This window comes from Vulpes vulpes, chromosome 3 (assembly GCF_048418805.1).
Source record: "Vulpes vulpes isolate BD-2025 chromosome 3, VulVul3, whole genome shotgun sequence".
In the NCBI taxonomy this organism is placed as follows: Eukaryota; Metazoa; Chordata; class Mammalia; order Carnivora; family Canidae; genus Vulpes; species Vulpes vulpes.
In genome coordinates, this window is record NC_132782.1 from 99,857,432 (window position 1) to 99,879,841 (window position 22,410).

General features: G+C 43.3%; 2 protein-coding genes across 14 annotated transcripts in view; one reads left to right on the forward strand and one right to left on the reverse strand.

Annotated features, from left to right (window-relative positions):
- The window catches only part of LOC112923378 (acyl-coenzyme A synthetase ACSM5, mitochondrial), a 36,087-nt gene extending 26,094 nt beyond the window's left edge, over positions 1 to 9,993 (reverse strand). For 4 of the 13 annotated variants that reach the window (XR_012000618.1, XR_012000617.1, XR_003235669.2 and 1 more), the window contains exons 1-3: positions 6,708 to 6,993; positions 4,159 to 4,375; positions 683 to 893 (exon numbers count right to left, since the gene is read on the reverse strand). Coding sequence is in view for 10 of the 13 variants with exons in the window: in XM_072753719.1 (XP_072609820.1) it covers positions 683 to 893; positions 4,159 to 4,362 (415 nt within the window). In the remaining 3 variants the exon portion in view is untranslated. Of the gene's footprint in view, positions 1 to 682; positions 894 to 1,172; positions 1,356 to 4,158; positions 4,376 to 5,301; positions 5,483 to 6,428; positions 6,490 to 6,707; positions 6,994 to 7,445; positions 7,509 to 7,658; positions 8,259 to 9,847 lie in introns of those variants that run through there. The other 9 variants (XM_072753721.1, XM_072753717.1, XM_072753716.1 and 6 more) reach the window with 8 other exon arrangements.
- A 4,613-nt stretch (positions 9,994 to 14,606) lies between these two features.
- Positions 14,607 to 22,410, forward strand: part of PDILT (protein disulfide isomerase like, testis expressed) — a 36,821-nt gene continuing 29,017 nt past the window's right edge. Inside the window, exons 1-2 of the mRNA XM_026002983.2 lie at positions 14,607 to 14,755; positions 17,645 to 17,853. Coding sequence (XP_025858768.1) covers positions 17,652 to 17,853 — 202 coding nt within the window. The 5' untranslated portion in view covers positions 14,607 to 14,755; positions 17,645 to 17,651. The remainder of the gene's footprint in view (positions 14,756 to 17,644; positions 17,854 to 22,410) is intronic.

Consider the following 22,410-nt stretch of genomic DNA (forward strand, 5'->3'; position numbering starts at 1 on the left):
AGATCAATGGTCCACTGCTTTGGCCATTCATAACAGCAGGAGGAGGAACCCTCAGGGGCTTATCTTATTGCTTTGATTATTTTGTCCTCCTCTTCTTCCCCTTGGAAGCTGGTAGATGCTGTGGTGGTGAGAGCCATAAAGTCTAAGAGTGAAACTAATGTGGATTGATTATGAAGGTCTCTTATCTGTAATTGCATTACTCTCCACACACTAGCACCTCCCAAGCTACAACCAGCCAAAGATATGTTTGGTTTGTCCCACTCAGAATTTTTTAAAAGTTTATTTAGTTCTCAACATTAAAAGATAAGAAGCTTTTTTTTTTTCCTCATAAAAATCCAGAGTTTTCTATTACAAAGTCTAAAGTGCTGGAAACATTGGCCCTCCTTCACACATGGAAACATCTGATTGGAGGGAGAAGCACTTGTCCCTGTGTGATGAGGCATGTGAGGTCCAGTTTAGTAAAGCCCCCAGGGCTTCTAATTGCCTCACACTGACCCACTTTCATCAATTACATTACTATCTGACCCCTGGGCTCAGTCAAGTGCGTGATTGTGGAGCAAAGGGGAAGTAAACAAAACCCCACATAGGGTTCACTTTGCTGCATCTCCCAAAACATGTGGATTCTGCAAAGTTCTGGCAGGTGTGTCCACCCCAACTGGTAGCCTCAGCCCTGCTCACTGACCTGTCCGTATACATGCCACACTGACCAGCCACCACTCTGGGAGCCGTGGGAGCACCAGCATCATCCTGTCCCCAGGCTGAAGGCCACACATGCCTTGGAGCACATTAGCTGCCTTCCTGGATTGCTTCCCCAGCTCCTCAAAGCTCCATTTGATCTCTGCTCCCATGCCATTGACCCACCAGAATGCAGGGATCTGGGGCCGGTGCCCAGCCTAGACAGTAGCATAGGCAGAAAAGAAATAGAAAACATTTGTTGAGGAATTTTGTTTGCTTGATTTTTTAAATTTAATTTTATTTTTTATAGTGTTATAGTCACAGGGTTCAAATTCAAAACAATGAAAAGATGCATTGAGAAGGCTTACTCCCATCTTGTGCCCATCTACCCTGTTCCCCATTTCACCTGCTTCAATGTGTAACAAATATTACTAGTTTCTTGCATATCTGTTCAGTGTTTCTTTAGGGAAATGTTAAGTATATTCTGTTTTCCGTACCATCTTTTTAATGCAATAGGTAGCATATGATTCACACTGTTCTGTGTCTTCTTCTTTTTTTTAAGATATAATTCTCATACCATAAAATTCACTATTCTGGAGTGCACAATTCAATGGTTTTTGGTATATTCATGAAACGGTGTAATCATTGCCACTATCTAATTCCAGAACATTTTCATTATCCTAAAAAGAAATACGGTACAGATTAGCAGGCACTCCCTAATCCCCCTTTTTCCCCAGCCCTTGGCAACCACTAATCTACATTTTCTCTATGGATTTGGCTATTCTGGATATTTCATATGAATGGGATCATACAATATGTACCAGCACTACAAGTTGGAAAGACAATTCTTTCCCCCTTGAATTTATTAGCAACTTTGTTTAAAATCAACTGACCATAGATTTATGGGTTTATTTCTGGACTCTCAATTCTATCCTATTCATCCATATCTATCTTTCTACCAGCGCCACACTGTCTTTCTTTTTTTCACACAGTTTATTACTGTCACTTAGTAGTAGGTTTTGAAATAGGGAAGTGTTGAGTCCTGTTCTGTTTCTTTATCAAGACTGTTGTGGTAGGATGCCTGGGTGGCTCAGTGGTTAAGTATCTGCCTTTGGCTCAGGTTGTGATCCTGGGGTCCTGGGATGGAGTCGGGGAGCCTGCTTCTCTCTCTGCCTATGTCTCTGCCTCTCTCTGTGTCTCTCATGAATTAAAAAAAAATCTTAAAAAAAGAGAGACTGTTTTGGCTATTATGGGTCCCTTGCCTTTCTACATAAATTTTTGGACAAGATCATCTATTTCTGCAAAGAAGTCTACTGGGATTTTAATAAAGATTATATTGAGTGTCTAGATCAATTTGGGATGTGTTATCATTGTTTTGCAACTTTATAATTTCTGCTTTGATGGCAATCAAGTTTAAAAAATGTACAGTTCAACTTTATCAAAGGCAGACTTCAGCATACAAAATGTTGAGACTAATATTTTCTGGTGGTTCTTGTTTCTGAAAGTTGAAATTCATCAGATATGTTTTAAACTTTTCCCAAAATTGTTATGAGGGATATGTTATTTTTGCATAATGAGGCAATATCTCAGGGGCATTCTGAGATTCACTCAAATCTTTAATGAGTGCTTAATAAACACTCCCTGAGCTATTCCAGCCTTTGGTTAGTTTCCAGTTTTAAGAAGTAGATTCTGGCAATTTTTCCAAGGTTTTTTTTTTTAATTCTTGTTGTTTTTATAGAGGATAAAATTTTAGAAAGCCCTTACTCCACCATTTTTGCAGATGTAAACCTGTTTGTATTTATCATTATGAGAAACTCTCTAAGAATGATCTCAGTGTGGAAAAAGAGCTCAGACTTTGTAGACAGGAATGGGGTGTCTCAGCTCCATCTCCTATATGCTTCTTATTTTATTCTCACAACAACTCTAGGTTGTGAGCAGATGGTATGGCTTCCAATTTATAGATGAGAAAACTGAGATCCAAAGAGCTTAGGGCATTTGTCCAAGGTCACATTTCAAGTGGATGAACCATTTCTTTTTTTTCTTTTTTAAGATTTTATTTATTCATTCATGAGAGACACACACAGAGAGAGAGGCACAGACATAGGCAAAGGGAGAAGCTGTCCTCCAGGGGCACCCATATTGTGGCAGAATTTCAGTGTTTATGACTGAGATAATATGCCATTGCATGTAAATGCCATATTTTCTCTATCTATTCATCCATCAGTGAATACTCAGGTTGCTCCCCTGACCTTGGCTATTATGAGTAATGGCCCAACAAGCACAGGAGTGCGGACTGCTCTTCGGGATGGTGGTTTTCTTTCCTTTGCATGTATAGCCAGAAGTGGGATAGTGGGATCATACGGTAGTTCTATTTTTATTTTTTTAAGATTTCATTTATTTATTCATGAGAGACACGGAGAGGCAGAGGGAGAAGCAGGCCCCATGCAGGGAGCCCGATGTGGGACTCGATCCCTGTACTCCAGGATCACGCCCTGAGCCAAAGGCAGATGCTCAACCGCTGAGCCACCCAGGTGTCCCAGGGATGCACCATTTCTAGCTGACTGCAAAGCTGCCTTCATACTTCACTATATTCACTAACAGCATACTTTTATTGAGTCTACTATTGGTATTAGTTTCCTCACCATTTTTCTTTACACAAGCTCTTCTTAAAATTAACATAAGTAAATTGCTTTGAGATAAAGTTTATACTCTCCTACTATAAAATAAAAAGCATCTTTAGCATAAATAAAAAGTGACTATAAAATACAGCGAGAGACACAACAGACAGCTAAGGAAGAGAAAATTAAAGAAGGAAGTACATGCTCAGACACACACAAAGAAATCAAGATAATCTTAATTTAATCCTACATATCTGCTGTGATCTATGAAAAGCTTTGAGCCTCAGCCATGCTCTCTCCTTATTTAAAAGGAAGTAAGTTCAGGAAGCACCCAACTCTTTATTTTGGCTCAGGTCGTGATCTCAGTGTCATGAGATCGAGCCCCCCTGGACTCCACACAGAGTGTGGAGCCTGTGTAAGATTCTCTCTCCCTCTCCCTCTGCTCCTCCACCTCCACACTCTCTCTCAAAAGAGAGAGAGAGAAAGAGAGAGAGAGAGAAAGTAAGTAGGGGGAAGAACACAATAGTGAGAGAAATACTAACAACAGAAAAGAATCAAAACCAAACTTTCTCTTTCACTTGATCAGAATGATGGGAAGAGAATCAAAGTGGGCACAACTGTCTCAACTATGTGATTTGTATTCAAGAATATGAGAAGCATCAGGGATTGGGCTAAGTGTCTAAAGCTCATGAAACTTGGTCATAATTCTTTTTCCCTTAAGGCTTAAATGCTAACAGTTTAAGTTTTAGGACTTGCAAAATTACCAGGTCAAATGTCCACCTGTGTTATAGCCTTGAGTCACATTGGGGTAATTGAGAGCAGCCTCTGAGGCCCAAGACAGACACTAGGACACAGCAGGCCTCACCTTTTCCAGCTGACTCCACATGTCCAGCACATCATGGGCAAAGTTGAAGTACTCAGGCACTGGCTGCCTCCCCAGGCTGATGGCTTCCCAGGTGGCCACAAGCTTCTGAGGGTCTGGTAGAGGTGCTTGTTGCCCACGAGGCCCACAGAATCCCCGGGCATTCCTCAGCACCCAGAGTACCCGTCCTCTTAGCCATGGCATCATGTTATTGTGTAGCCTGTCACCAAAGGGAAGAGAAATAACACAATCCTGAATTCTGGGCTTTGTGGAGAAATCTGTGGCAGCCATGATGGTGACTATAGTACACACTGATTTGTAAACACAGTCTTGGGCATTAGTCTTAATTCTATCATGTGATTTTAGTCATTCCATCTCCCTGAGCCTGAGATCCATCCCTTCAACTGCTCACTCCCTGTGGATCTCTGTGGGTCTGAGGTCAGTAACTCAAGAGCCAACTTCTCAAGTCTTCCCAATAATATAATGTAAGCCACACCCATAATGTACAATTTTTCTAGTAGCTTCATTCAAAAAAAAAGGTGAAATGAATTATAATAATATTTTACTTAACTAGTATGAAAGGTGAAATAAAATGGGGTCATGCATGTCAAAGGGTTTTAAAATGAGCCTGGAGGGGGCGCCTGGGTGGCTCAGTCAGTTAAACACCTGCCTTCAGCTCAAGTCATGATCCCAGGACCCTGAGATCCAGTCTCACGTTGGGTTCCCCACTTATTGGGGAGTCTGTTTCTCTTCCTCTCCCTCTGCCCCTAACCCTGTTCATGCTATTTCAACCTCTCTCTCTCAAATAAATAAAATCTAAAAATATAAATTCAAAATGAACCTGGAGGCCATCCATGAAGGTGGTGGGCCTTATGCACGTCCTCACTGGTAGAACCATGAGCTTTTAAACTGAGCCAAACCACAAATATTCCAAGGATTCAGCCTGAGTACCTGCAACTTTCTACAGTATGATTTCAGCTCAGGTCATGATCTTAGGGTCGTGAGATCGAGCCCTGCCTTGAGCCCTGCCTTTGGCCCCACAGTGGCCCTGCAGTGGCTCTGTGCTGAACATAGAGCCTCCTAAAGATTCTCCCTCTCTTTCTCCCACTGCCCACCTCCCTTCTCTCTTAAAAAAGAAAAACTTACCAAAAAAACTTGGTTTTTGTTCCCTGGAGTAGGGGTGGTGGGGGTGGGTGGTGGTGGCATTATTTGGATTGCTGCCCAAATCTGTGTTTTCTGAATCACAATTCTGAGACCTCAAATAAACGTTTCCTTTTTATTTCAGCTTTGCCTTTCTTCTCGGTTAGCACTGGCTAACTCCTATAATCTCAACATATAATCAAGGTAAAAAGAAATTACCTAAGAGATATTTTACATTCTTTTTATTTTTTATCTTTTTGGTTCTAAGTCCCCACAATCCAACATGTATTTTACCCTTATAAGCATACCTCAGTTTGGACTAGCCACATTTCAAAGGCTCAACAGGTGGCTAGTGGCTACCATATTGGACAGGGCAGTTTCAATGTCTTGCTATTCAAAGTCTGGTCTATGGTACAGCAAGCAGCATTAGCATCACTCGGGAGCTTGTGTTGACTGCAGAACCTCAAACCCTGCCCTAGACCTGTGGAATTAGACCTTGCACTTCCACAGGAGCCCAAGAGAAGCAGTCTACAGGCTGCATCCATAGATGCAAGTTCTTTCTACCAAATTCCTCTTGGTCATAATAATAACAACAGAATATGGTAATGTAACTGCCAGAGATTAAAGACTTTGAACTTCCCCCGGATTCTTTTATTAAATCCTAACCCCCATTGTGATTATAGCAGGAGGTGGGGGCCTTTGGGAGGTGATCAGATCCTGAGACCTCAGAGAGCTCCCTTGCCCCTTCCGCCTGGTGAGGACAAAGCAAAAAGACAGGCATCTGTGAACCAGAAGCGGGTTCTCACCAAACACAGAATCTGCCTGCTGCAATTTGACCTTGGACTTTGCAATCTCTGGAACTGTGAGATATAAATGTTGTTTAAATCACAGCTGCCCAAACGGACTAAGACAATAACCAACAATAAGAATGTATCACAATAACAAGATAAACAATAATAATTGCCATTCACAGAAGGCTTAATACTGTGTACCAAGCATTTGGAAGGTACCTTGCAGATGTTATTTCCTTTAATCCTTATGACAAGTCTATGATATAAATGCTATTGTTTCCATTTTACAGATACACAAAAAGTCAGGTTTGAAGAGGACAAATGACTTAAGGGCTCACCTACCAGAAAGGCCTAGGCCCCAGCCTCTGTTGTAGCTCCCAGCCCTGTGGCCTCAGACTCCCCTTCTCTGACCCTCTCCCTACTCCCCCCTCCCTTCCACTCTGCCCCAAGCTTTTTCCTCTGCCTCCCTCCCTTGGATTCCTCTACCCCTTGACAGCTGATAATTAGAATCCCCTGGCATCCCTTCCAAACCCAGGCCATTTTAGGCATGCCCCTTCTTGGTTGAAGTAGCAAGGGCCTCAGAGGCAGCTGACACCTGTCCTTGAAAGATTTCTATCTTACCTCGTTCTTGAAACCAAGAAATGTGAAAGGGCTCCAACGTTGTTTCAACTAAACACAGGGCTTAAACCTTTAGGTACCTCCAGGACACTGGAGAAGGCAATTTGCTGATTCAGCCTCCCACAGGGAGCTTTGGCCCAAAATGCAACTAAGAGAGAGCAGAGCCCAAAGCCAGCAGCGGACACAGCGGTTTCAACTGGCCAGCTCATTTTGAGCCAGTGAGAGTGGCCCTCTCACAGCTCCCAGTGGCTCTGGATGTCTTCCCAGAAAATTCAGGTCACCACCTCATCTAAAAAGAAAACAGGAACTTCATTATGTTTTAGCAGATAGGATACAATAGTAACAATAATATAGTTAACCATGTTCCTTTTCTGCACCAAACCCTCCAATGCATAGAGATCTAAAATAGATTAGAAGTTAGTTGCCTGGAGCTGGGTATGTAAACAAGGAATGGCTGCATACGGGCACAACGGATCTCTTTGAGGGGATAGAAATGTTTTAAATCTGGACTGTGATCATGGCTGCACAAATCTGTAAATGCATTACTACTACTACTGTTGCTACTACTAATAATGGCATACTCGAATGAATTTGTGGTATGTAAAATTAAAACTAAATACAGCTTTTTTTTTGAGAGGCGAGGTAAGCCTGCTATGGCTCCCTGCATGGCTCAGAATCCAAGCCAAAGCTCCAAGAGCAATCTGCAAGGCCCCGCATGATTTCCTGGCTCTCTACTCCTACCCCTTGCTAGCTCTGCTCCAGCCACACTGGTCCACCTGCTGTTTGTTCTCTCTGCCACTTGGCAAGCTGAATCCCTGAGAACAATAGCTTTTTTAAAAAGATCCTGTTTCGCAGTATTTGCCAATATCTGCGGTTAAGTGTTCCCATGGTGGCATGGCCAATTTCAAGCAACCAGAGTTTTAACACTGACTTGTTATTATTATTGGTTTTCACCTGATTATGAATGGTCCTTGGTGCCCATGTGTGCTGGCCCCAGTCAGTGCTGCTTCAAGCCTTTGTGCTCCTTGGTTTCTCTGCCAGGAAGTTGCTGCAACATGGTTCACTGCCTTATGTCACCACTCACACACAGGCCCTGCTCACTGTGCCTTGGGCCGCAGCGCTAACCCCAACTAGAATCCTCTCTCATCTGACACTTCCCACCCTCCCTTCTCTACTTGATTTTTCTCCTTAGAGTTCATCACTTTCTAACATTCAATGTATTTTGTAAATATATATATATATTTTCCAGTATTATTGTGGTATGATTGACAGATAAAATTCAATACATTTGGGGCACCTGGGTGGCTCGCTCGGTTAAGCATCTGCCTTTGGCTCAGGTCATGATCTCAGGGTCCTGGGATTGAGCCCCTCATTGGACTCCGGGCTCAGAGGGGAGCCTGCTTCTCCCTCTCCCTCTGCCTGCTGCTCCCCCTGCTTATGCTCTCTCTGTCAAATAAATAAAAATAAAATCTTAAAAAAAATCCTATATATTTAAGGTATACAATTTGTATATTACATAAATAGCTACGGCAGTTAATTAATACAACCATCACCTCTCAAACTTGCGGTTCAATATTTTCTATTTATTCACCGTGTCACCTGTCACCTCCCTTACGACACATGTACACTAGAAAATAAACTCCACAAGGATAGAGACTTTAGATTTTTCGGTACAGCTGTATCCTCAGGACTTAAAACAGTACCCTGCCATGTAGTAAGAGTTCAGTAAATATTTGTTGAGCCAAGGACGAGTAAATGAGAACTAATATTTAGTGAACATTTTCTATCTGCCAGATGTTGCTATGTGTAGCAAGTAAAAATTAACCGCTGGTGTTTTTGGTAAAAGTTTGTTTTTTTGTTTTTTCCCAGAATCACATCCAAACTGGTATAAGTTCCCAGTATCCAGGATCTACGGGAACTCCAGGCTCATTTACTCTTCAGAGAACCTTCCTTATCCACCCCTGGAACTGGATTCTAGGGATGGAGGAAGTGCTCTGGGTGCCTCTGGGAGTAGGTGCTGACATGCCAGCTACCTGGCTTTGCAGTAGCTAGCATCACATGGGGTGTTGATCCTCCACTGTGTTTTATTCTCCTGTGGCTCAGGCTCATTTTCTGGCCAGGCCAGGGTGGCCTATTTCCGTGGAGGCAGCTCCTCTCCCTCCCTGCCAAGCGTGGCCAGAGAATCATCTCCTTGGCCTTCAAATTCCATTTCCTCAGACCTCTACTGGGTCCTGGGCAATCATTCTCATCTGTAAATCTGCAGCCAGATCCAAAGATATAATCTCTACTCTGAGGGAGGCGGATGGACAGAGGGCCTGCTCTTCAGGCAACCTGATCTCAACATCACTCCTATCCATCAATAATAAGAATCAGGCAGCACAAAACTGGGGGGCTGCAACCTGACAAAAATGATGATGATGCAAATATTGACAATAACTGCCTTTTATTTAGTCATTCAACAAACGTTTTAGAGTACCTGTTACCTGCTATGCAAAGTAAATTATAGGAAATTTAGAAGGTGATTAGTCCTGGGAAGAAAAGAAGGCCTAGAAAGAGTACCTGAGAGTGGGTTGGGGGAAGTTAATGAATGGTTTTAAACAGAGTGATATGGAAGACCCAGGCTGAGGAGGAGGTGTTTGAACAAAGACTTGCAGGAGATAAGAGAGAACCTGAATACAGTCGAGTGAAGTGCTGTCAGCAGAAGAAACTATAAATGCCCCTGAGATGAGAATGTGACTGTCATATTGGAGGAATGACAAGAAAGCCAGTGTGGCTAGAACAGGAAGTGGGACAGACGCTAGGAGGTAGGATGAGGGCCAGCTTTCTGCCCTCTGGGTACCTTGCAGCTCACTTTGCTCATGTCAGCTCATCTAACCCTTTAATAGTCCTGCGAGTTCTATGACATTTTACATGTGAGAAAACCGAGCCTCAGAAAGGGTGAGTGACATGCCCAAGGCCACACAGCTATTTAGGGACAGAGCTGGGATTCAAATTCCAATGTTTAGGCACTGAGTTCAGGCCCCCCATGTGCCACTCTTGGCATCCCAGGGTGTGTTTTATTTCTGGTGCTCCCTGTGAACCCCAACCCCACCCCTGTCCATGGGCATGCTCCTCTCAGCAAGGGCAGGGCAAGGTCTTCTTACCCAACAATGGCCATTCTTCTCCAAGGTCATCCTGGTCTTCCAGAACCCCAGAACTTGGAACACTGCTGCTCAGGCTGGTACAGTCCCAGTGTGTCCAGGAAGGGACTTTATTTCTGCCTCTGGATTTCTTTAGAACACTCAGCAGCCTGCAAGTCACAACCTACTCTGTCACAAAGGGAAGCCAGGAGCCTGTTCTCCAGGCCACAACCTGATTTCCTGCCACAAGTGCCCTGGAGTTTGCTGCCCAGCTTGGCCCCAGCAGGCTGAGCATAACCAGGCTTCCTGCAGGTATGGGCTTGAACCTGGCAATTCTGACCATCGGGCCCTGCCCTGGCCACCTTCCTTCTGCCATGGCTGTTACAAATTTAAGTGTGTTTCACTGCGTAGATGGCTACACATTAGTATTATTACCAAAGGGGCCTTAAAAAAAGATGCCCAGACTCACTCAGACAGATGAATGAAATTAGAATCTAGTGTGTTTGGGTTTCAGCATCAATTTTTCTGAGTTTCCCCAAGAGATCTTAATGTGCAGTCACAGTTGAGAATCACTGAAATGGATTGGGGGGTTTGAGTGAGAATTAAATTCAGCTGTTTGTTCATTCATTAATTCAAAAACATTCACTGAGCTCTAGATCTGGACCATGTACTGTTCTAGGAGTTGGGGAAACAGCTGTGAACAAAGGCAGGTGCATGAAGAAGTTTAGAAATAGAAACAACGTACACTCAGAAATAATAATACAGGATTTGAAGCAAACAGAAGTGATGGGGCCAAGAGTGCTGGAGGCAGAGGTGGCAGTGGGGAGACAAAGCAGCCTGGGAAGACACTTCCTTGGAGGAGCTGGTGTTTATGCCAGGACCTGAATGACCAAGAAAGGCTGCAGATCAGGGTCAGGGTGTTCCAGACAGAAGCAGAGGTCCCAGGCAGGGTGTGCCTGATGAAAGGGAAGGAACCAGCATGGATGACATGCTGTGAATGGGAGGGAGAGCAGAGAGCTAAGGTCAGAGGATGAGGATGAGGGAGTGTGGAGCTGCCAGTGCACTATAGGTGATGGCAGGCCCCTGGACTTTCCCACAAGAAAGTGGTGTGATCTAAGCTGTTTTAGAAGGAAATCTCTAAATTATGTGTGAAGAATGGACTGGAGGAAGGAAAAAAGAATAAGCAGAGAGGAGGGGCACCTGGGTGGCTCAGTCAGTTAAGTGTCCACCTTTGGCTCAGGTCCTGGGATCCAACGCCTTTCTCTCCTGTTCCTCCTGCCTGTACTCTCTGGCTCTCTCTGTTAAACAAATAAATGCAACCTTTAAAAATAAATAAAAAGAATAAGCAGAGAGGAGGCTAATGCTCCTCTGACCAGACCAGAGACAACAGTGGCTGGGACCTGAGGCTCTGGCTTGTGGAAACCCAGGGCATTTAGTGCTCAAAGCAATGGCAGCTGGTAGCAAGCCCATCTGTATTGGCTGCTTTTATTCTTATTTATTCTTATTCATAGAAGTTTCCTATCATGGCACTCCTACCTATGTGGGGGTTGGGGATAGAGAGACTGGAACCAGGCTTGAAATTTGTGTGGAAGGGCTGACAGTTCCCCAGAGGGACACAGAGGGGTCGCTGGGGTTGTGAGGCCAGAGGGGTGGGTGCTGGGAGAAGTGGGATCCCTGGGCAGGGGTCTGGGTGGGGCTGAGGACACAATGTCAGGGATTGAATCAGAAGGGGGTCCAGAGTTTGAGGGGGAGTGCTGTGATGAAATAAGGCTGAGCTGTGGCCAGTGAGGGTCTCAGAGGAGAGAACAAGGGGTTGCATGTCAAAAGGGGGAGCTGGAGGGAGAGAGAGAAAGAGAGAGAGAGGGAGGAGAGAGAGAGAACAACTTGTGCTCTGCTACCCTTTTCCTGGAAATGCATATAGTTCACGTTTTTGCTCCCTCGGTCTGTTAAACAAAATAAATGTTAAAGACCTTATTGGCTTTATTCAATGATTCATGAATCAGGCGACATCCCATCCAGCAGATAGAAAGGAGCTCTGAGATGCTGTACAAGTGAAAGACCTTCATAGGCTGAAGGGAGCAGGAACAAGGCAACAAGGAAATTCTACTACACAAAAAGCTGGTTGGTAATTACAGGGTTGCTTTCCATCTGCGGGTGGCAGATGATCTATCTAATGCTGATCAGGTTAACTACTGATTGAGTGGCTTAATATTCCATGTCTGGGAGAGCCAAAGACTGTAATTAAGTTACGCCTCCATTTGGTGACACGGGACCTGCCACAAGTGACTCCATTTGGAGCCTGTTGTCCTGTTTTTAACAAGTCAAACAGAAACTTCTGAGTGAAGCTTCTCATGGTCGCCCTATTTAAAAATGTCAGTGTGCCTCCCTTCACCTTCTTCCTTTCAAATCTTTCCTGATGGACATTTCTCCTTAGCACTCATCAGCGTCTGACATACAGTCAAAGAATCTATTTCTTGATCTCATTCACTATATCCCTCATGTAGAGGGTAAGCTCCATGAACACAAGGTATGTTGTCTATTTTGTTCGGTTCTCTATCTCCAGTACCTCGAATGGTACTCAGCATGTATTTATTAAGACCTCAAGACATATTTGAGCTTGTTATATATATGAATGAATGAATGAATGAATGAATGAATGAGTGAATGAATGGGAGTTATTACCAGGGTCCACAGAAGTCTGACCATGGAGGGATTTGTCCACCAGTTGCTGGAGCTTGGTCTCTATCTTGTGAAGCCTAAGCACTAGAAATCTTTTAGGCTTATACTCAAACCTGCCCCAGGTTAGCAGGAAACCTCCTACCTCCCTCTCTGGGTCTCCCATTGCCCCATCTCCATAAATTGATCAGGAACTTCTGAGAATTCTTTTTGTTTGTTTTTTAAATAAGCATTCCTCAGCTTTAGTATTTATACATTATTTTTATTAAAGTATAATTAACACACAGTATTATATTGGTTTCTGGTGTACAATATGATTCAACATTTCTATACCTTGCTCAGTGCTCATCATGATAAGTGTACTGCTAATCCCTGTTTCACTCATCCTCCCACCAACTTTCCCTCTGGGAACTATCTGTTTGATCTCTGTTTTTTTTTTTTTGTTTTTTTGTTGTTTTTTTTTTTTTTGGTCTGTCTGTTCTTTTTCTTTGTTTATTCATTTGTTTTTTCTCTTAGATTGCACCTATGAATGAAATCATATGGTATTTGTCTGATTTATTTCGCTTAGCATTATATCCTCTAGGTCCATCCATGTTTGTTGCAAATGACAAGATTTCATTCTTTTTATGGCTAATATTCCATGCAAATATATACCCCACGTCGTCTTTATCCATTCCTCTCTGGATGGACACTTGGGCTGCTTCCAGATCTTGGTTATCATAAATAATGTTTCAATAAACATAGGGTTGCATTATCTTTTCAAATTAGTGTTTTCATTTTCTTTGGGTAAACACCCAGTAGTGGAATTACTGGATCATAGAATGATTCTGGTTTTAACTTTTTGAGAAACCTCCATAGTGTTTTCCATAGTGGCTACACCAGTTTGCACTCCCACCAACAGTGCATGAGGGTTCCTTTTGTTCCACACCCTCACCAACATCTGTTTTTTCTTGTCTTTTTTAGCACATTTTCATATGTCTGTTGGCCATTTGTGTGTGGGAATACTCTTGTCAAAGGTGTGTGAGGGGAGAATGGGAAGGGGAGCCACAATAGCCTGACTGGCCTGGCTAGTACTCAGATGCTTTACTGTCCATTCCAGCTGGATGACTTGCCTTGGTTGATTTTATTTGTGTGGTTCTCAGCCTACAGACTGTAAGACAGGGTTAATTAACTAAGGTTTTCAATGACAATACATGGATCTCATTTGGATCCTGATTCAAACAAACTTTAAATTCTGAGATAACTAGAGTAATTCTCACACTGTCTGAATATTTGATAAGAAGTTATCTTTCATTTTGTTAAGTAGGACAATAGTATTGTGGTTATGTTTTATTTAAAAAGAAACCTCTATCTTTTAGAAATTCATAATGGATTATTTATGGATGAGCTAATGTAATACATGGGACTGGCTTCACAGGGCAGGGAGTGGTGAGAGTAAGATTGGTGGTGACAAGTACTCAAGTTGAGTGACAGGTACATTGGGGCACACAAGCCATTTTCTCTGTTTTTGCATTCAAAATTTTTCAAATAGAAAGTTAAAAAATAGAATCATTTGGGGACCTTTTAAAACATACACATATCTGGACTGCACCCTGAGTGATTCTGAATTCATTGATCTGGGTTGAGCCTAGCATCAGTACTGTTAAAAAACTCCCAATGGAATTTTAACGTGTAACCTGGGATAAGAAATGCTAATGGAGTACAAGTTCTTTATCATATCCTTGAAACTACCCTGGGATGGGCACTATTCACCCATTCTACAGATGAAGACACTAAGTTCTAATAGTGGACTCACAAATTTGAGGAATCCAAGATTTGAGGGGTGAGCGAGGGCTCGTGGGCAGTGTGGTATGGCGATTTAGACATGAGGTTTGCAAACTTTTCCTGTAGAGGGCCAGATAATAAATATTTTTGTCATTGCTGGCCACATATGGTCTCTGTTGCAACTATTTAACTTGGCAATTATAGTAAAAGTAGCCAGACAATAGCAAAAGAATGGGTGTGACGGTGAGCCAGTAACACTGTATTTGTGAGAACAGGCAATGGGCCAGTTTCCTGAACCCCAGTTTAGACCACAGACATTGAGCTTAGGTGTACCTGAGCCCATGTGCTCTTTCATCTACCTGCTAGCTGGTCTTGTAGCAATCTCCACCTTCATGAAGGCGGCATCATAATTGTACATACTGATGTAGGAAATGTTGGGGTTTGGAACCGACAGCCAAGAAAGAATTCTTGAGATGTCTTTGATGCAAAAAGGTGTGTTTATTAAAGCATGGGGATGGACCTGTGGGGCAGAAAGAGCTGCACTGGGGTCAGGAGGGATGGTCAATTATATACTTTTCAAGTTGGGAGAAGGTTAGGGACAGCCTGTGTCTCTAAGGAATCTTGGAAGCAAGGTCCCCAGGACCTTGATGGGGCTAGCTATTGTTAGGAAAAGATCATTTATTACTGTCTAGTAAAGCCTCAGTCATGAGACCCTTCAGATGTATATTGGTAACTCATATGCTAGGGAGATGATTGCTAACATATATCTTGGTGGGGGTAGAGATAAAAGAAGTTTCCAAAGGAAACAGGAGTGCCTGGTCCCTGCTATCAGTTTCAAAAACCTGTTTTGCAACCCCTAATCAAAAATCTGATTCTGTTCTCTGTTGCAGCCTCACCCGACCCCTCCTGAGGCAGGACTCAATTGGACGATGGAGAGTAGAGGGTATCAGGGTGGGGGGTGGGGAGGGGCTCTGCTAATGTCTCAAAATATTTTTCACAGCATCCATTTTTTAAAAGAATGTTTTATTTATTTATTTTAGAGAGCTCTCACATGAGAGCAGGGGGAGGGGTTGGGGGTAGGGGCAAAGGGAAAGAAAGAGGGACAAGCAGACTCTGCACTGAGTTTGGAGCCCCATGTGGGACTCAGTCTCCTGACACATGAGATCATGACCTGAGCTAAAACCAACACTCAGACGTTTAATCGATTTTGCAACCCAGGCGCCCCTGTTCACTGCATCCGTTTTGCAGTGGGCACTAGAGAGGCACTACATCATTGTGGTTAGGTGCATGGATTCTGTAACTAGGTTGCCTGCCCCCAAATGTGGGGCGATGCTCGGGTGGAAGCTGGTGGCCCAGGCATTGAAAGGATTCACCCAAGGCAGAACAAAGGAGACACTGAACTCTAGGAAACAAACTGAGGGTTGCTAGAGGGAAGAGAGGTGAGGGATGGGATAACTGGGTGATGGGCATAAAGAGGGCATGTGATGCAATGAGCACTGGGTATTATATGCAACTGATGAATCACTAAATTCTACCTCCAAAACTATAAAACACTATATGTTAACTATAACTATAACTAAATTGAGCTCAAATAAAGAATTTTAAAAATAAATAAATAAATAAATAAATAAATAAATAAATAAAGCCTCTATACCTATTAGCTGTGTGATGCTGGGCAAATGATTTAACCTCTCAGTGCCTTATTTTATACTCATTAAATGAGGGGTACAATAGTACTATTCCTACCTCATAATTTGTCAAAAGAGATGTGATGGTATGAAAAGCACTAGACCAGTGCCTGGCACATGAGAAGCATGTTTAGCTATAAGTACTTATAAATTTTAGTGCCAGAATTGGTCACAATTCTCTATATTTTAGGCAAAAAAAATTTACATTAGGTCAATTTTTAGAAACTTCAGGTAGTTTGACAAACATATTTGGCAAATACCAAGTGTTTATTCATTCCTTCATGTATTTGTTTGTGTCACTCATTCATTTTCTTACCATAAATGACAAGTGCTAGGACTACAGCAGTCAACAAAGAAGTTAAGATCCCTATAAATTTAATCTGAAGGTGTGACCTAGAATATACTGCTATCGGTCTTCTTATGTAAGACACTCATATAGTCTATGCTACACAGAGAAACAGCTCTATGCCTGAGGAGTACTTATGAAGATCTGAGGATGTGATTCTATGCTCTAAATTGTTAAAGAAGACATAATTAGGGAAAGTGGAGCTTACAGAAGGGCAGCTTCTGACCCAGACCATTCTAACAATTAAAAATAGTAAAGAAAAAAAAAAGAAAGAAAAAGAAAGAGAAGGAAAGAAAGACAAAAAAGAGAGAAAGGAAGGAAGAAAAAAAAAAGGAAAGAATTAGGAAAGGAAATCATGCCATAGATTTAAAATGTATTTTTATACTTTTATAGGATATATGTGATATATTTCATATTATTAAGAAAATCAGAACACTGAACAGTATGCATTAGCTGACTCCATTTATGCTTAAAATTGTACGTTTGAGGGATCCCTGGGTGGCGCAGCGGTTTGGCGCCTGCCTTTGGCCCAGGGCGCGATCCTGGAGACCGGGGATCGAATCCCACGTCGGGCTCCCGGTGCATGGAGCCTGCTTCTCCCTCTGCCTGTGTCTCTGCCTCTCTCTCTCTCTCTGACTATCATAAATAAAAAATAAAAATTAAAAAAAAATTGTACGTTTGAATGTGCATATATAGGAATTTTCAATATGTATAAGAATTCATTTCAAACTGTTAATAGTAGCTTCTTCAGAAAGGATTATGAGAGATTTTATTTTGTACTTAACATATTTTTATTATATTGTTTGGAATTTTTACAAATGTTACTTATAAGTTTTAAAAGAAATATTTACTGTTGAGAAAATTTTTTCAAGTATCAAATGGGGATGTGAATGGGAAGTGAGTGTCCCATCATAAGGGGCATTCAAGCAGGAGCTGGAGGAGCATGAAGCAGACGCTGTGATGGAGAATTGGACCAGTCATCTCTGTGGCCCAAAGGCTCACCCTAGGACTTTGGATTGGGACTCCTCTCTGCAAAAGTCTCACCTATTGTCTGGGGGAGCCCGTGGGCTCAAGTGACTGGCCTGTGAATAGGATTCTTGTTGTTCTGAGTGGGGCCCTGCTTTGAGCTATCCCTGTGCAGTTTACACAGGGGCTGAGGGTAAGCTAACACTTTGCCTCTTCCAGTGCCCTGCCAAGCTGTGGGCACTGCTCGGGAGGCCGTGGGCCTGCTCAGGCCATGTTCTCTATACATAAACTGGCTGGGCAGGGAAGGGTGGGGAATGGAGTAATAACATGGTGCCCTGCCACCGGTGTTGATAAGGGCTCCTGTTCTTTGTACCCCTGAAGGACAGCCATGAAGCTGCTATGGATGGCCCTGCTGCTAGTGGCCATTTGCGTCTCCACTGTCCAGGGCTTGCCAGAGGAGGATTTTAGGGAAGCCAGCATCAACATATCCCAGCCCTTGCATATCGTGGAGGAAGGCAACCTGTTAGTGCTAACACCTCCTGGCCTAATCCAGATGCTGAACCAGACTCGTTTCCTCATGGTGCTTTTCCGTGAGTATCCCTGACTCCTGGGTGGCAGGCGATGGGGAGGGGACAAGATCTGCCTCCTTGCTCCTGGTAGCCAGAGGAGTTTTATATATTGCTAACCACACAAGAACACGTTATTGACATACTTAAAAATAATATGTATATACTATCATTCCCAATTTCCAGATGAGAATCCTGAGGTCCAGGGAGGTTAAACAATTTGCAAGATACTACGTTTCCACTTTAGTCTTGATTTATATGTTGCTCCTCAATCTCACTGAAGGTAAAAAGCCAAGATTTATTCTTAGGTATCTTTACATTCTGAAACTCAACTTTCCTCTTTGTAAAATGGGCATGAGCATCATGACCATACTGGATTGTTGTAAAGGTTAGATGAGATAGTATGTCAAGTAGCTGGAACACAACCAGAGAACAATAAATGATGGCAGGTACAGGCAAGCTCTTGAGCAAAGATTTACAGATCACCATGTGTATCTGAAACCTGCTCACAAGTGGGAACCACAGACCCTGTGCTACACCTGCTCCCACTTGCAAGGATTGCAAGGGTGCAGAAGGCAGATGAGAACACCAGATTCTAGAATCCTGTGGAGCCTTTTCTGGGAAGTGTCTGGCTATATCAGTCCCCAAGACCTGCTTCCAGGATGTACCTGACCTGACTAGCAGGCCTGGAGGCCAAGCAGGGCCTGAGCTTCCAGAGCTAGGCAAGGTGGGGCAGGGTGGGTGCGGCCCCTTCTTGGTTTCTGCCCCTTTCCATGCACCCCTCCCCTGGCATTCTCCTCCCTTCTTCTTGGTTGCTGCTCTGGTGGCCTTTTCTTCCCTCTGTCAGTTTTCTTTCCTTGAACCCAGACCCCTCACGGGCTTCCTGTTCTCTCCAGTCTGACCAATGCATTTACTGGGATGAAGTTCAGTTTTAGAGGTTCATGGCCCTCGGCTCAAATGCTGGGCTCTGTCACTTATGGGCCACGTGGCCTTGAGCAGGTGACCTTGATCACTCTGAGCTTCTCTTTACTTGGATGTGAAATGGAGAATTTGATAATACGATATAATTCCTGGGGTGCTTAGCACAGTGCCTGGTGCATGATAAGAGCTTAAGAATGTATTGGCTGTCATTCTCTTTATCATCATCATTAGATTCCTCCCATCTGCACAAAAGCATAATGATTTTTCCCTTGCAGGTTGTTGTGGTGATGAAAATGGGCTCAAATATGCAGTCATTAGTGCGTAGGGAGCATTCATTGGGCTGAAACTGTTATGATTGCATCCTGATTCACCCCATTTTTACTCAGCTCTGCTCAGTGCCAGGCCTTGGACGGACCCTATGGGAGCCCCAGAAAACAGGGGCCTTGGTTTCTGCTCTCAAAGACTTTGTAGTGGAAGCCAGGAATGTCACAAAATATGAGAAACTCTTTACAACAATATTCATGCCATTAGGATAGTCTAAATTGTATACATTGGGGGCCTTATGGAAAGTGATAGCTTGGACTTGTCCTTAGAAATGGTTCTTCTGGTGGCAAACCAGCTGAGAAGCCTCCTCGGGCTTGGATCCTGCATCCTTGTATCCAAGAATGCACACAGGCCTCCATGCCAATGCAAATGCATCTTGAACCTTGAAGTTTGGCCTGAAGTGAGAGAAATCTTTGCTATTTGGCCACCCAGTGACGCCCAGTGATGGGCAATCTTTAGCCAGAGCAGTGGAGTAAGCACTCTGGAAATCTATCATTGTTGATATCAATAATTATCAAAGACCACATGCCAAGTGCTGGTAAATCCTAAAGTGTTTTTTTAAACTTGAATCACCCACACACTTTTAAAGTCTGTAAATGATGTCAAAGTTTGGGGTAAAGTCCATGGGTTTGGGAGTCAGGCAAGCCTGAATGTGACACCCAATACTGCTATGACCTAGACTTATGGCTTTGGGTCTTTGTGTCTCACTTTCATCTCCAGAGTAGGAATAAGATAAATGGCGGAGTCATAATGAGGGTTGACTGAGAGTATCTATGAAGGATCTGGCACTTGGACTCAGTAAATGAGTCCTGATCCTCCTGTGGCCCTGGGGCACAAAACCGATCATAAACTTTCTATCAATTATGACTGAGTTCAACTTTAAGGAATAAAGAATCTGCTAATCATGACTTAAATCCAAGATTTATCTCCTGTACTCATATGTAGACCAGGGATAGGCAGTCAATGGCTGTCCAAGCAGCTTTATGGTCTCAAGGACACAGGCTCCTTCTGTCTTCTTGCTCCATAATACCTGACATGTTGTAGCTCATGGTCACAAGATGGCTGGGCACCTCTTGCATTGTATTGTGCATTTTTCTAGGGAAAAGGAGGGACAAGCAAATAGTAAAAGGACAAAATATGTGTCAGCCAAGTATATATCCCTTGAAAAAAACCAAAACTTTTCCAGAAGCCCCACCAGTGACTTCTGTTCTGTGTTAGAGAATATTCCATGGCTAGAATGAGGCCATGGCTGTTCCCAACGGAGGCATCTGAAATGGTGAATGTTTCAGGTCTCTATCTCTATGGTCCAGGGGGCAAAGAGGTTGGGAATGGTTGCTTCATAGCATTTGCCACAAGATTCAAGGTTGTAGGCTAACTTAAAGGTGCCAAATATCTTATTGGTTTTTTGCATATTATAGTTCTATTTTTAATGGTAGATGAATGAAGTCCTATAATGAAATAAATTCAAAGATTGATGGTCCACTTTTGCACCCAAATGCTTTCATTGTTCTGATTTTTTAAAAAAATATATGTAGGACAGCCCCAGTGGCACAGCGGTTTGGCACCGCCTGCAGCCTGGGGTGTGATCCTGGAGGCCCGGGATCGAGTCCCGTGTCAGGCTCCCTGCATGGAGCCTGCTTCTCCCTCTCCCTCTGTCTGTGTGTCTCTCTCTCTCTCTGTCTATAAATAAATAAAATCTTAAAAAAAATATATATATATATATAGAGAGAGAGAGAGAGCATGAGCAAGCAGGAGGAGGGGCAGAAGGACATAGAGAATCCTAGGCAGATTCCATGCCCAGCATGTAGCCCAAGGTGGGGCTTAGCCTCACGATTCTGAGATCATGACCTGAACCGAGATCAAGAGTCAGACATTTAACCAACTGAGCCACCTGGGCGCCCCTCATCATTCTGATTTTGATTATATATTTTTTTTAATTTTTTTTACTACATATTTTAAAGATCACTGTGTTAGGGGAAGTAAGTGCTATACAAACTCCCAAATCTAAGTTTGTAAAGGTTGATTTCTTAAATCTTAGTCTCAGGCAGGTCTGCAGAGGAGCTTTGCTCCATATAGTCATTCAGGCACCCAGTCTCCTTCCATCAAGTGACTCAAGCATTCCTTAAGGCCTAGAGTACTCTACTGAGTCCTCTGCCTCCAGCCAGTAAATGGATTGAAAGATAGAGGACATGCTTCTGGGCCAGGCCAGCCCTGGGAATGGTGCATTCACATCAGTGTTACCTGAAGTGTGGTCTGTGGACCAGCAGTGCCAGCATCACTTAAAAGCTCATTGGGATTGCAAAATACCAGGCCTTGCTCTAGACCTACTGGGTAAGAGTCACAGTTGAGTCACATGGACATTATAGGGTAAGAAGCATGTGTAACACCACTTCTGCCCATGTTTCATTGGCCACAGCTCTGTAAGAGAGGCTGGGAAATGAAGTCCAGCAGTGTAAATGAAGAGGAAAAAGAAACAGGGTTTGGGGAACACATGGCATTATCTGCCTTAATCACACTGTACCTCATAGAAGCCTTGAAACGGCCTTTGATTCTAACACAACCTGAAGCTGAGGTGGCTGAGAGGCAGCCAGGTGGTGTGAGCTCTTTCCAGACACTGAGCCAACAGAAATAGGTTTCTTTTCTGGGCAGGAATGTCAACAATTGTTTCCTGCAATGGGTTGACTTTATGGACTGTTTGCTCCGGTTAATGTTCCAAGGACACTAGGTTCCCAAATCCAATAGGCACTTGTCAGTCCTCACCTTCCTTGATCTCTCTGCACCCCCAAACTGAGACCCTCTGCCCATTCTCGTCTGGTTTCCTTTGATCTCTCTGGCTCACTTCTCAGTTCTTTATGCCTCCTCTTCTTTCCCATAACACTGAAATCAAGGATGTAACAGGCAGTCCATGGATTGAAGATGGCCAGCAGGTAGGTTATGTTTGGGTCACACAGTGTTTTAAAAATGGAAACATTTCACAGTTAAAGTGGAATTTACATCTGCTTTTGAAGAAACAGAAGATCTAGAGGCACAGGCCCACATTCTTGCAATGTAACAACTGGCTGGAACTGAGTCATGATTTTCCCTTTTGACCTGAAAACATTCTGTCAGTTTGTCACATCCCTGCCCAGCCAACCCCACACAGTCACACTCCTTGCCTCACCACTGCAGCATGAGTCTGTGTCCCCTTGTCTGAAAATCAGGTCTTCAACAACGTGGTTGCCCTGGGTCCCAGAGCCTCCTCAGCTGGCTTGTGCAGTCACTTCATACAACATGGAACAAAAACATTCTTTTTTTTTTTTTAATTAATTTTTATTGGTGTTCAATTTACCAACATAC